The sequence below is a fragment of the Bombyx mori genome, chromosome 23 (genome assembly GCF_030269925.1).
Source record: "Bombyx mori chromosome 23, ASM3026992v2".
Classification (NCBI taxonomy): domain Eukaryota; kingdom Metazoa; phylum Arthropoda; class Insecta; order Lepidoptera; family Bombycidae; genus Bombyx; species Bombyx mori.
The window spans coordinates 1,195,870-1,208,828 of record NC_085129.1 but is presented as its reverse complement, the minus strand read 5'-3'; the positions used below and the strand labels follow the sequence as shown (position 1 = coordinate 1,208,828).

Below are 12,959 nucleotides of genomic sequence, written 5' to 3'. Positions count from 1 at the left end.
GTGATTTCAAGACGTCATGTCACTGGCCGCATTCTTATATTATATACCAGTGTGCTTGTGGAAGTTTTTTAACGTTCTCGATGGCGTAAAAGTTAACTCAAATTTGTATGCAGTTGAAACAGCTTCCCTTCGTTTACCGCTAGAAGCGCTGATCAAATTTGAGTACAAACTTGAGTTAACTTTAACGTGATCGAAAACGTTAAAAAGCTCGCACTAAGCATATACACGTGCTACGAATTCCATGTGCGCTCTCTCCTGTTCAAATCAAATGTTTCCTTTTTTATCGTTATTTTTATTCCCGAACTATCAAATCAAGCATCAAATAAAATTCTTGGCGTTGTTATCTGTCTATCTGAAAATGAAAGTCTCCTCTGAATCCGTTCAGCCCTTTTGATTACCCCGACTACAAAAATGGACACGCGTCAGTTAAACCAATGCATTGGATTTTTGTAAACATTATACGACTATGAACTGAAGATCAAGTGAGCTGCAATTTACAGTCATTTCTAATAGATTAGATTAGACATAGATTAGATTTGATTGCATTTTAATTATTTTTTTATTGCTTAGATGGGTGGACGAGCTCACAGCCCACTTGGTGTTAAGTGGTCACTGAAGCCCATAGACATCTACAATTTTTATTACACGATGTTATTCCTTCACCGTAGAAGTCAATCGTGAACATTTGTTGAGTACGTATTTCATCAGAAAAATTGGTACCCGCCTAGGATTCGAACACCGGTGCATCGCTCAACACGAATGCACCGGATCTCTTATCTTTTAGGCGACGAGGGCTTCATAATGAGGCATGTTTGGGATAATCTAAAAAGAGCGGTATGGACGTAATATTCTACACCTTTAACAATAGCAACGCTAAGAGATTACACAAGAATGGGATAATATACTACAAGACCGCTGAATAACTCTATTTAGTGTGCTTAGTGCGAGTTTTTTAACGTTCTCGATAGCGTAAAAGTTAACTCAAATTTGTATGGAGCTGGAAAACTTGCGCACGTTTGCCGCTAGGGGCTTTTAGTATACATAAGCCAAAATAATATGTCTCTTAGAATCTTATACGAGCGTGTGTATTATTTTAAAAAAAACCCAGTTAATTTAACTTTAGTCGTTAATATCACGGTACAAAGAGTCCGAAAGGCACCCCGGCCCACGTGCACTCCGAGGGCAGTGCTGCTGTAGTTAAAAGCATTTCTAAAATGTTTTTTATTAACTTTAAACAGCGCCGCGCTTACAGCGGAGGGTAAGTCGAAATTTTACAGTTTCACTTCTACACGTGACTTTGCCAGAAGGTATTTTAAATGACACCAAAAATCGAATTATCTGTTTTTTTTATTTTGTTAAGTAAATATATATTTTTTGGTGTTTTTAAGTTTGTATAGTAATTTAATATAGTGTAGTGTAGTAATAAATAAAGTAATAAAGAAGTAAATATAGTGTTTTAAAATTTCGTAAAATTAGATAGTATTACTAGATCATATATTATTTTTAAATGGTCGTATCGTAATGATCGTCGTGGTCGTAATTCATATATAAAAGCCGAACCCGAAATTATAAAAATCAACTGTTTTAACCTATAAACCATAACTATATAAACTATATGCTGATTGGAATCTCTAATAATACGTATCAAAGTGGAAAAGAACGAAAAATGTGTTTTTCACATTTTCATTTGAATAAATATTTAAAATGTCTTTCCAGACGTTTGAGGGATCGCTGTTTCAATAGGAAACTCGCACAAAATCTTGATTGGATTTAAAATTAAAAGAAAATTCTTGCATTTATTGCTTTGGTACTTTTGCCTGCACTTCTTTTATAAGTTCAATGCGAAAACTGTTGAAAAAGCATTTCAATAATTCAATAATCTTTTGAAAATGTCAGTACGATCTTATGCTAAAGACTGTTTACTTTTCTATCATTTGTTTTTCATTTTAAAACTGTTCGAATAAGTAATCCCGCACAAGTAGGTATGTACCTCCAACCTGCGTATTTCGGCCACAAAGCAACGTTGTATTAAATAAAATTAACACTAGTCAAAGTCACGCTTGACGACTCGAACTACAGCGATGTTCACGTCATGTTGTCTGTGGACTACAGTACCGATACTGCAGATGCATCACGAGTTTTCAGACCAACTAGAGAAATTTGAGCATTAGAAAAATAAGTATCATAAATGATTACATTATGGTGGTACATATGGTGGTCCTCTTCTTGAAAGACCCCTTCAAGGACCTCTTGTGAGTCCGCACGGGTAGGTACCACCACCCTACCTGTTTCTGCCATGAAGCACTAATGTGTTTCGGTTCGAAGGGTGGGGCAGCCGTTGTAACTATACTTGAGACCTTAGAATTCATATCTCAAGGTGGGTGGCGGCATTTACATTGTAGATGTCCCTGGGCTCCAGTAACCACTTAGTATCAGCTGGGCTGTGCGCTTGTCCACCCAACTATACAATAAAAAAAATAAAAAAAACATTTACTTTTATTAATAACAACGCAAGTTGTAGTCTTCTTTCTCCCCCCGTCAATGAGTACACATGTGTCCATTAAAACTGCGCTTTGATGTGATAGAGTCAGAGAGTGACTGGCAAATTTTTCGACCGTCCCCCGTTACATTTTAAAAACTTTATATACTTTCAACTTTTACAAATTTCGCTTTAAGCTGCTACGTTTTATATTTTTCTTACATATAGGTACATACGTTCCATATCTACATATTAATAGGTGAAGCAAAAACTTTGTACCCTTTTTTACGAAAATTGCGCGAACGGAGGATTATGAAATTTCCCACACTGATAGAGAATATAGGGAAAGAGTGCCGAATGCTAATTGTTTTTAAATTATGCGTAAAAAATACATTAAATCAATAAAAAAACATTACACACACTTGTATGCCATGTACTTGACGCACACACGCATATATAGGTATATTATTTGCTTATTGTCTAACTTTTCTTATTGCTTCTAGTCTGTGATCAAATTGAGAATAGATTCAATATTGTTTGTCTCTATTAATATTTGTCTAAAGTGTAGTCTTGACAAAATCTGTAATTATAGAAGTATATTAATAGTTTTTGACAATAGAATCATAATAGTGTACAAACTTATAATTTCAATTAATTATAATCGAATTTCGCCTACCAGGGGATCATTAGTTATTTTTAAAAGTTTGATTAGTAAATTACGAATCATGAACTTCTATGTGTATTTAAATGTTTATTTGAATAGTTTGAAACAGCTGGATAGGTACATAGATAATTATTTATTTTCTGTTTACGTTTTCACATTTAATGTTTCAGAAGCGAAAAGCACTTTTAAAATAATAATTACATCCATCATTTCGAATTTACCATTAAATCTAAAGAATTTATTAGAACAAAGTTAATCTCTACCGCACTGCGTACTATTTATTAAGTTTTGGTTTTCAAGGATGATTTGTGACACGTTTTTCTTTTATTTCGGTGTTTCATTGCCACGGCCCGCCTGGTGTTAAATGGTTACGACGAAGGGCTCGACGAGCCAATTAACCCTCAGACACAGCCCACTGTGTTTCTCGCCGGATCTTTTCAGTGGGTCGCGATTCCGATCCGGTGGTAGATTCTGCGAAGCACTGCTCTTGCTAGGGCCAGTGTTAGCAATACTCCCGGTTTGAGCCCCGTGAGCTCACTTACACGTCAAGGAGAATCTGAAATAGCCTCTCAAGACTATCAGCATAGCTTGAAAAAAAAAACACCTCTCGATATCGAGAATACATCAAATAAAAAAATATCGGGATAAGTGCCCGCGAATGTTTATTATGAATAGGTGCACCTATTTATTTAATTATTTATATTTTTCTCCAAATAAAATTAGCTCAAACTGAATTGTTATAAAAGTGGATTTAAAAACTTCAACACCATCAAAGTCAAACTGCACTTACTATAATATCATTGTATCATTCGTTTAACTTTAATGAACTTAAAAATTTTCACAATAGCACCCAAATATACGATCTGCACACCGTGCAATCAAACCTTACACCTTTCAAAATTAAAAATCAAATTAAAATCAACCTTACGACAAAGGCTCAGAGATTACGTTAATTTAAAAGAGCTGCCGATGTAACTCGGTTATTACCTGTACCGCAAACAAGCCTCTTAAGAACGTACAATAGACGAGGTATATATTCAATGGAATCTATATTTCATTCATGGCGGTCCGTTGCTAAATTATGAATGAACGTGGATACATGAATGGGCAGACCTTCAGACAGTGAGGCGTCGTTATTGTATCGTTTTAAAGCGACTTCAGTTCTTAGAAGCGATCGTCCACCACTCTTGACTTCCACAGGTGGTCATCCGATATTCTGCATTCCTATTCATTTCCGTTGGATTCACATTGATTTTGAGAGAATAGAGTGCTTGTGTGTCTCCGCGGGTGTTTCCTGGCCGGCCCTTCGAAATTGAGAATAAATTGAGGACGCTTTTAATGCAAGCGAAATTGGTATTTGTAATCTATTTTTAACTTATATTTAAGTATTTTGCTGAGATTGGTATGCTTTCTACTGTTTTGGTTTATACAAGAGATCCGCTATTCGAGTCTGCATTTGATAATATGGTAATAATCTGGTAATAATATGGTAATAGCCTGTTCATATTTAGGAGAAGGTCTCATCTGGAAGATTATGCTAGGGCTAGTGTTAGCAAATTCTCTCAGGTTGAGACCACGAGCTTAGCTAACCGTCACGGCGTATCTGGAATAGCTTTTTAGGCTACTGGCGAATAGGTAGGGAAAAAACTGTAGTGTTTATCTTAACACTTTTTGCTCTATAACTCTCGCTGTAATTTGTATATCGAGTCAACGTGGTTGGTGTAGGTCAACATGGTATAATATCATGTCATTCTGCCTTTTTATACCCCAAAGAAATTACAATATGTATATCTATTGAAGTATTCCAGATAGTCTGTGTGTGCAGAGCTGCCACGCCGAAGATGTGTGACCCGAAGCGTTGATGATCCGGTCGTGGGCTGCGATGAACTATAGTGTCGTGATGAGGCAGTGAAGTTGCGTGCCGTAGGACCAGGAAGCACGGTGAGTAGGCTGCGATGGTCCTGTTGAAGCTGCGATGCTGGCTTGCTGTGAGACGACTGTCAATGACTTGCTTTTATCTGCGAGAATGCGGGAATTGTGGTAGCCGAAGTTCTTGATGCACTGAAGATGAAATGTGAAGGCTGCAATTGTTCCGACGCAGGTCACCAGTTTGGGAGGCTTAAACGACGGAGGGAAGATCTTCCACCGAGCGGGTGATATTGCTCGGTAGACCGACGGTCCGAATGTTATTGTTCGGAGCTTGTATATATACGCTTTATCTTGAAAATGCTGTAAGCGAGATTCAGGCATCTGTCAATTATCTTGCGTTATATGATGGCTACCCGCCACATCTATATCTATATATATAAAAATGAATTGCTGTTCATTAGTCTCCCTAAAACTCGAGAACGGCTGGACCGAATTGGCTAATTTTGGTCTTGAATTATTTGTGGAAGTCCAGAGAAGGTTTAAAAGGTAGATAAATATGAAAATGTTCGGAATTAAATAAAAATAACAATTTTGTCTTACGAAGTCTACCGGGTCAGCTAGTTACTAATAAAACTGTTTCCATGTGCGTTTCTAAATTAATAAGGAATATTGTGATCTCACAGATACATATGTATTTGCTTCTGACTTCGAAGTCAGGTTTTGCTATTTTCCCAAGTAGCACGTTGTTACTTACATCCAAAAGAAGTTTTTGTTATGTTTTTTTTCTCTGCACTTTCCACGGACTTAGCTGTTTGTTAGAAGTTGACAAAATCTTATTCGAAACCAGATTTACATGATGGATGAACTAAAATTAGCCTTTAGAAACATGGAAAATACATTGAGCAGATTTCTAAAAGTGATGATGACGTCTAATTTTTAAAAAAAACCCAAAATATAATTAAATAATTTAACAAATTACTGGATGATTTTGAAGAATAATTGCTTTGGAACATCACCTGGGTTACTTTGACATGAACACAATTACCTTCATGCATTCGATAATAACCCTTTTACGGGTATCTCTTGTGATTTGCGAGGGTGGAATACTTTCACAGCAATTCAAACCCTATATTCTGGCACGTAAAACATTTTTTTCTACGAAATATTCAACAGTTTGATCAGATATTTGTATCAGAACTGTGTTTGTTTTTACATTGTTATATCCTATTCATTGTTTTCGTTCGGTTTCGTGATCACATTCGGGTCTGTCAGATTTTGCTGACAATGCCAACAAAAAAGAACGCCAATTTTTCTCTCTTGCAAAAAGATCGGCTGATATCAAAAAGCTTCTGTTCAACGAATAATTTATAAGGCAAAGGTTGATAAAAAATAAAAAAAACTTCCTAGCAGACGAGTCAGACGTTGAAATATGTATCCGTCTTCGGTCGTGTCTATTTTTACACAAATTTTCACCTATTCTGTCCCTGATCTCAAGTTTGTCTGTAGCAGGATTGTTTTCAGATTTTTCCAACAATTAACTTCTAGTTTTATTACTGCGTCAATTTTAGTAGAATATTAAAGTCAAACCGAATTTATCGGAAATGTTACTTTATAAACTACTAGCAGTTTGTAATTAAACTCATTTCTGGCATCTTTATCAATAATATGTACTTAATTCTGGGAACAAGTAGCTTTGACTGATCTTAAATCGCCTGATGTCTGATATACTAACAGAAATTGAAAATTAAGCATGTCTTTGTTTGATATCTTTGTTCTCTCAGGAATTACAAGATAGGCCCTTATAATAAGGTGCTCAATTGGAATACTCTAGTTTTAGGCTGAATTAATTCACACAAACCACATACGATTAAATATGTATTATCGCTGTTGGTAATTTAATATTACTCTCGACCACTATCGAGTCGGTCTCCACGCTCGGAGTCAGTACCTTTGTGAAAGATATTTGGTATTCGAGTGTGTTGTATCTAGCATGTGTCCATTATTTATCATTAAATTTTCATAGATGATGTAGGATTTGAAATAAGATACCTACAAGAAATTAAGGGATCGTAAATAGATTTTGTATAATGATTTGGCATTGTTTTGAGATTTTCACGAGCCTTGATATTGTGATTATAAATCCATTCAAATATAAATCAATTCTGTAAATTAAACGGTTGTCTGGAAGCGATTGCTTTTAGTGATAAAACAGTCTATTTATTGTACAAATGTGCTTATTGACTGTTTTTAAAGGTTAATTGTACTTTGGTGAGCAATAAAGTATATTCTCTCTATCTCTTTCTCAAATATTCATAAGTAACAATCTTAATAGAATAAGATTGTGGTTCAAATGTAATAAAAAAATTACATTCAAATTATATTGCGCTTCTTTCGAGGTTTTGCTCAACTCCATCAACTTTGGTCTTGACCGGATCGGATATTACAATATTTTAATCAGTTTTATTTTTGTTCGACTTGTGGGGATTCTAAAGTTCTACAATATATAGAAAAACCAAGACACCGTTACGATGGAGTAAGGGTCTCTAAGTTATATGAGCTAAAAATACACGGACTAGAAAATAAGTAGACAAATTTGTCTGCTAGCATCTTATCTGCAGTCTTCAGTCTACCCGTGATAATGGCACTTGGAAAAGCGCTAAAATATGACGCACTAACTATTAACATTAAAACTTTGTTAATAGAACTCGTTAGATTATTGTTTTGAAATATCAATGCCCCATTGGATTCGGGAATTATTCAGATATAAATTTGTTTATTAATGAAGCTAAACATTCGAAAACGGCTCTCTGTCATCTGCTGGGAACGTGTTATGAGCTTCTTCGGACACATCATGCGGTCTCCCAGACATGAATTAGACAAGCTCATAATTTCGGGTCGCATAGAAGGTAAGCGCGCCGTGGGTAGAACACCAGCCAAATTGTCTCATCTAGTAAGAGAAGCACTTGGTGGTAGTCTGTACCATGCAGTCCCTGCCACCCATGATCGAACACTGTGGAAGAACGTCACACGTGGTCGTCATCCTCAGCAGTGTGGGAACGATGAAGAAGAGTTATTAATTATAGATATTATGGATTATTTGATAATATTGAACCCTACTCGTGAAGAGTCTGAAAGACCTAAGCCCGTGTCTAATCGCATTTCAAATGAACATTGCACCTCCGCTCCTGAGTGACAAATAATATAACTAATGTAGCGTACCTAATGTGGATAAATTAGGCCATTAGGCTTACCTAATGTGGATAAATTTTGAGGAATTTTAATGGATTATTTGGAATTCTACAAAACAATTAAAATAATAGATTTAAATCTTGAAACAGACCGCAGTTCATTTCCAACAGAAACATGTTGACACTGAATACTCGGAGAAGTTTCAGATTGTGTTTCTCATTGCTTCTTTATCTTAGCAGAATTGCGGCGTTAAAGATTTGCAGTAATTTTAATCATTGTCAAGTCAAAAGTTTTTTTATTCAATTTGGTCCTTAGAAGTGCTTTTAAGTCGTCGTAGCTTTATCACCTGTTCGGAATTAAATTTCACAAGTGAGAAAAGTCCGCGATAACGTCAGCGTACTTATGCAAAACTAAGAAACTTTTGTATTGAATAACGATTTGAGAACCTCCTTTGTTTTTGAAGTCGACTTAAAATTTATTTTTTGTAACATCTTATTGGTTCATTCTTTGATTTACAAACTAAAGTTACTTTTAGTATTGAGTCTAGCAGCAGTAATTTAGGAAATGGAAATCTCAAATCCAAATGTATTTTATTCATTTTGCTTCGAGTCTGCATCTTCACTGAACCTAAGAATTATATGGAAAACATAAGCAATTTCCCTTATACCCGTCGCTACACCAAAAATAAATCCACAGGTTAGAGCCCCGTGAGCTCACCTACTGGCTCGGTGAATCTGGTATGACCTCTCGAGGTCAATAGAATAGGTTTTTTTTTATTGCTTAGATGGGTGGACGAGCTCACAGCCCATCTGGTGTTAAGTGGTTACTGGAGCCCATAGACATCCACAACGTAAATGCGCCACCCACCTTGAGATACAAGTTCTAAGGTCTCAAGTATAGTTACAACGGCTGCCCCACCCTTCAAACGGAAACGCATTACTGCTTCACGACAGAAATAGGCAGGGTGGTGGTACCTACCCGTGCGGACTCACAAGAGGTGCTACCACCAGTAAATTTTAGGATTAAAAAAAAACTTTACCAAAGACATTTATATACCCTCAACGTACTTTACACCATTTCCAACGGAATCGGACGAAAGCCGTGCGTCATTATTGCTCTCATTACCGATAATGGGGCTACGGGCCACTCACCAAAGCCTGTGAGTCTTTCAAATTAAATATGACAGGATAATAAAGCGAATTGATTCACAATTATAATGCTACCAAACATTGTTACTGGACCCTTTTCATATTCGATAACTCGTTCTTGGGGACGTGATTTTGCAGGGCGGGGCTAATGGATACCCACCCTAAAAACGGCTCTTGGATCACGCGTGCACCATAAGGCCTGTATTATAGGGTATTCATACTTAATTAATATGGTCTTGTTTGAGTGGATTTTGTGATTTTGATGCTTGTTTTGCGAATTCATTATGTGTTTTGGCTTAATCGATATTGAAGATTTAGGTTAGGTGTATCCTACTGTTCATGTTAGTATGCATTTTTTTTAGAACAATTATAAAAATACTTTTGGTAAATACTATGTAAATCCATGATTTCTGTATAGCGAAAAGCGAATGTCACTATTTAACGAAAATCGAAAGGAAGGTTTTATTTTTGCTTCATCTGTCCCTGGTTCGTATAGTACTTTGTAGTAGATTCTAGATTTAAGTTAAACGATCATGAGATTTGTATCTGATTATCTCCGATTGTTGTTTTTTTTTTGGTGACTCTTAAGTCTAATTTGTTTCAAAAGTAACCAATTAATGATTATTGGGTTTGTTTGAGTTATTTTGTAAGACATCAATACTGTTTCATTATTAAATTACAATTTCTGGAAAAGGTCCAGAATTAAAGCAACGAACACCATATAAACTTATTGAAATTCTTACCTTCGTGTGTGTATGCAATCATCATCCTGGAATAAAAACTGATACAATACTAACAACAATGCAACTTCATAAACAGCAACCAAATTGGATTTAATGAGACAAATATAAGGGATGTTATCGTCCCATACAAAATTATTCATAGCTACTAAAACGTTTCTTTCATGATAATACAAGTTTTTTTTTTCATCAAAAACTGGGGTTGACGGCTCACCGACAAAAGGGTGGGACGGGCCAAATAATTGCCGAAACGCTTCGAGTGAGACCTATTGTGTTTATTTACAATGGGGTGCACTAAGTGGGGGTAGTTTTTGTAATTGTTACCTCGGCAAAACTCACCCTGCACCATCAGTTGTGGATGCAACGTCTGTGTGGTAGCCACGCGAAAATGTCTCGCTCATTTTTAGTCGACACTCTGATCAGTGACACGAAGGACTCGAAGAAATCCGACATGGCCAGCGACTCTTTCAATCCATACACAAGTTTAATCGGCTCACACTTAGATCCACGACCGAAGTTCTTGCCGTACCCATATCCGGGAAATTTGAACAATCTTCTAAGTTTCGGTCTGCAACATCAAAGGTCACCGGATCTGTTCAGGCCGTTTTTGGAGCAACTGCACTTCAGATATCCGATGCTCCATCAGCTGCCGCGTCAACCGGAATTAGTGGAGAGCCAAAATGAGCCGAGGCCTTTTGATAGCTTTCTAAAAACCGAGGATCAAGAGCCCGTGAATTTCGTGAATCGAAGGAAGAAGTCTGTATCGCCATACTTGCATCACCCATATAAAACAAGTTCACCATCTAAAAGTCAAGGTCAAAGATCACCTTCTTTATCAAGCGACAGCAGAAATGGAACTCCCAGTCCACCGCTGGCTCATCCAGAAGAACTTCTCCCGGGATACTCAAAGGACTTGAAACGTTTACCTTTAAAAGAAGATTCCAGTAAACGCATCAGAACCGCATTCACCGGCACTCAACTTCTAGAATTAGAAAGAGAGTTCTCAATGAACATGTATTTGTCGAGATTGAGAAGAATAGAGATCGCCTCGCGACTGAAGCTATCTGAGAAACAAGTGAAGATTTGGTTCCAGAATAGAAGAGTGAAGTTGAAGAAAGAAGAGTCCCCGTTGTCTTCTGCCGAAGGGAAAGTTAAAAAGTGCTGCTGCTCTAAGTCCTGTTCCAAGAACCAGGAGTCTTCGTGTGAGAATGAACAGATAGACGTTGTCAGTGATGAAGGTTTTCAGTCGCGGCATTTGTCACACTATCATTAGTTTAAGGATATAGGAATTTATTAATTCGTTTACAGAAGCAAAATCCTACAGTAGTTCAACTAGGTTTATGGTATGTTTATTAAATTGTCAATGTTCAGAGATCTATTTGTTTGTGGTTTTAAAGAACACTAGCGCGATATACGTGCGCTTATATTCAATTACTTCATTAAATTAATTCTATACTATGATATTAAGAAAAGCCTGCGTTATTTTGTACATTCGCTCTGTCTCTTTTGGGATTTTTTTATGTTTACTGTGAGTGCATAGGACAACATCATTGCAACCATTTCTAGGTTCTATTAAATCTTTCTTACAAGATGTTTCACAAAGCAGTTTTCAAATTTGACATTTCTTAATAATTATTATGATGTTTTCCCAATATAACTCTAAAACAAATGTAGCAGATAGAGAGTAATTAGTTCGCGGTATTGATATTTTGTTTTTTGGTTTAGTAATTATTCGGTCAATCTGTGGTATGTGGTCTCAAGTAACTCCGTGTTGGCTTTTAACAGAAGTGAAAGATAAAATTAATTGAGATCAGGTTATGTAAGATTGTTACAAGTTAATTAATACTTCGACTTCATCCGGCCTAACGTTGAGATCGTCGAAATACTCTGCTTAGGGTATACTGAAATTCAAACTAAAAAAAACTTTTTAAATTGTAACATTGATTAGGAATAGCATGTAATTTATTGAACTTTAAAATTTTAGTACCGTCTTGTTGAAATGTATATAATAATTTATAGAACTAATATAAGTAATTGCGTTTATATGAAATTTTATAAGTGACGATTGTTGTAAATATTTTATAAAAATATCGATGCGTAACTTTTGTAAAGCATTCTAGGTCACAGTCTAAATTAAATGACTTTTAAAACTATTTTACATTTTTTTCATTTCTGTAATAATTGAATGTACTTGATACTTACATATAAATGCGATTCGAAGGTTCATAGTTTGTTGTTTCTTTTACGCAGCAATCCCCAATCCCTCGCCTAGCCCACTGAGTTTCTCGCCGGATCTTCTCAGTGGGTCGCGTTTCTGATTCGGCGGTAGATTCTGCGAAGCACTGCTCTAGCTAGGGTCAGTGTTAGCATCACTCTGGTTTGAGCCCCGTGAGCTCACCTACTAGCTAAGGTTACGCTGAAATAGCCTCTCAAGGCTATCAGCTTAGGTAGGAAAAAAAAACCCTCGCCGCCGGCGCAGACTCATCCATACTAACTAGAACCACCACATTCACACCATCAGGTTGTGCTTGTCGGCTTAATAGGGTAATAAATAGTATGCATGAAAGTAGAATACCCACTTTTTTATTTTACAAATTAAATGCGAACCAAACGCACGTAGTACCTTAAGATTATAAGAGTTTTTCCTCTTTTGTTACCTCTAGGGGTACATGAGTCTGTGAGCGTAGTACAATGTGGCTTATTATATAATACATTAGTGATGTTGTAATCTAAGCGAGACATTGCTGCCGTATGGTCGGGACTGTGAATAAAAACTGGATGCGTACAGCCCAAGACAGTAAGAGGTAGAGATAGATTGATGAGACCGATCCTCACTCAGCACTAAGCGGCTTAAAGTTGAAGATGAATTT

At 36.4% G+C, this 12,959-nt stretch overlaps 1 protein-coding gene and 1 long non-coding RNA gene across 3 annotated transcripts; one reads left to right on the top strand and one right to left on the bottom strand.

Annotated features, from left to right (window-relative positions):
• Positions 1 to 246: 246 nt before the first annotated feature.
• On the bottom strand, positions 247 to 6,248 carry LOC134201048 (uncharacterized). Of its 2 annotated transcripts, XR_009976198.1 has the most exons (3): positions 6,029 to 6,248; positions 4,257 to 4,447; positions 247 to 352 (listed from the first exon to the last, which is right to left on the bottom strand). It is a non-coding gene; the product is annotated as an uncharacterized LOC134201048 (long non-coding RNA). The 2 variants fall into 2 exon arrangements; XR_009976199.1 differs by lacking the exon at positions 247 to 352 and having other exon boundaries at positions 3,783 to 4,447.
• A 4,054-nt stretch (positions 6,249 to 10,302) lies between these two features.
• LOC101743730 (GS homeobox 1) lies at positions 10,303 to 12,068 on the top strand. The gene has a single exon (XM_004925439.5). The coding sequence runs from the start codon at positions 10,448 to 10,450 to the stop codon at positions 11,360 to 11,362; it is 915 nt and encodes a 304-aa protein (XP_004925496.2). The 5' UTR covers positions 10,303 to 10,447; the 3' UTR covers positions 11,363 to 12,068.
• The last annotated feature ends 891 nt before the right edge of the window (positions 12,069 to 12,959 follow it).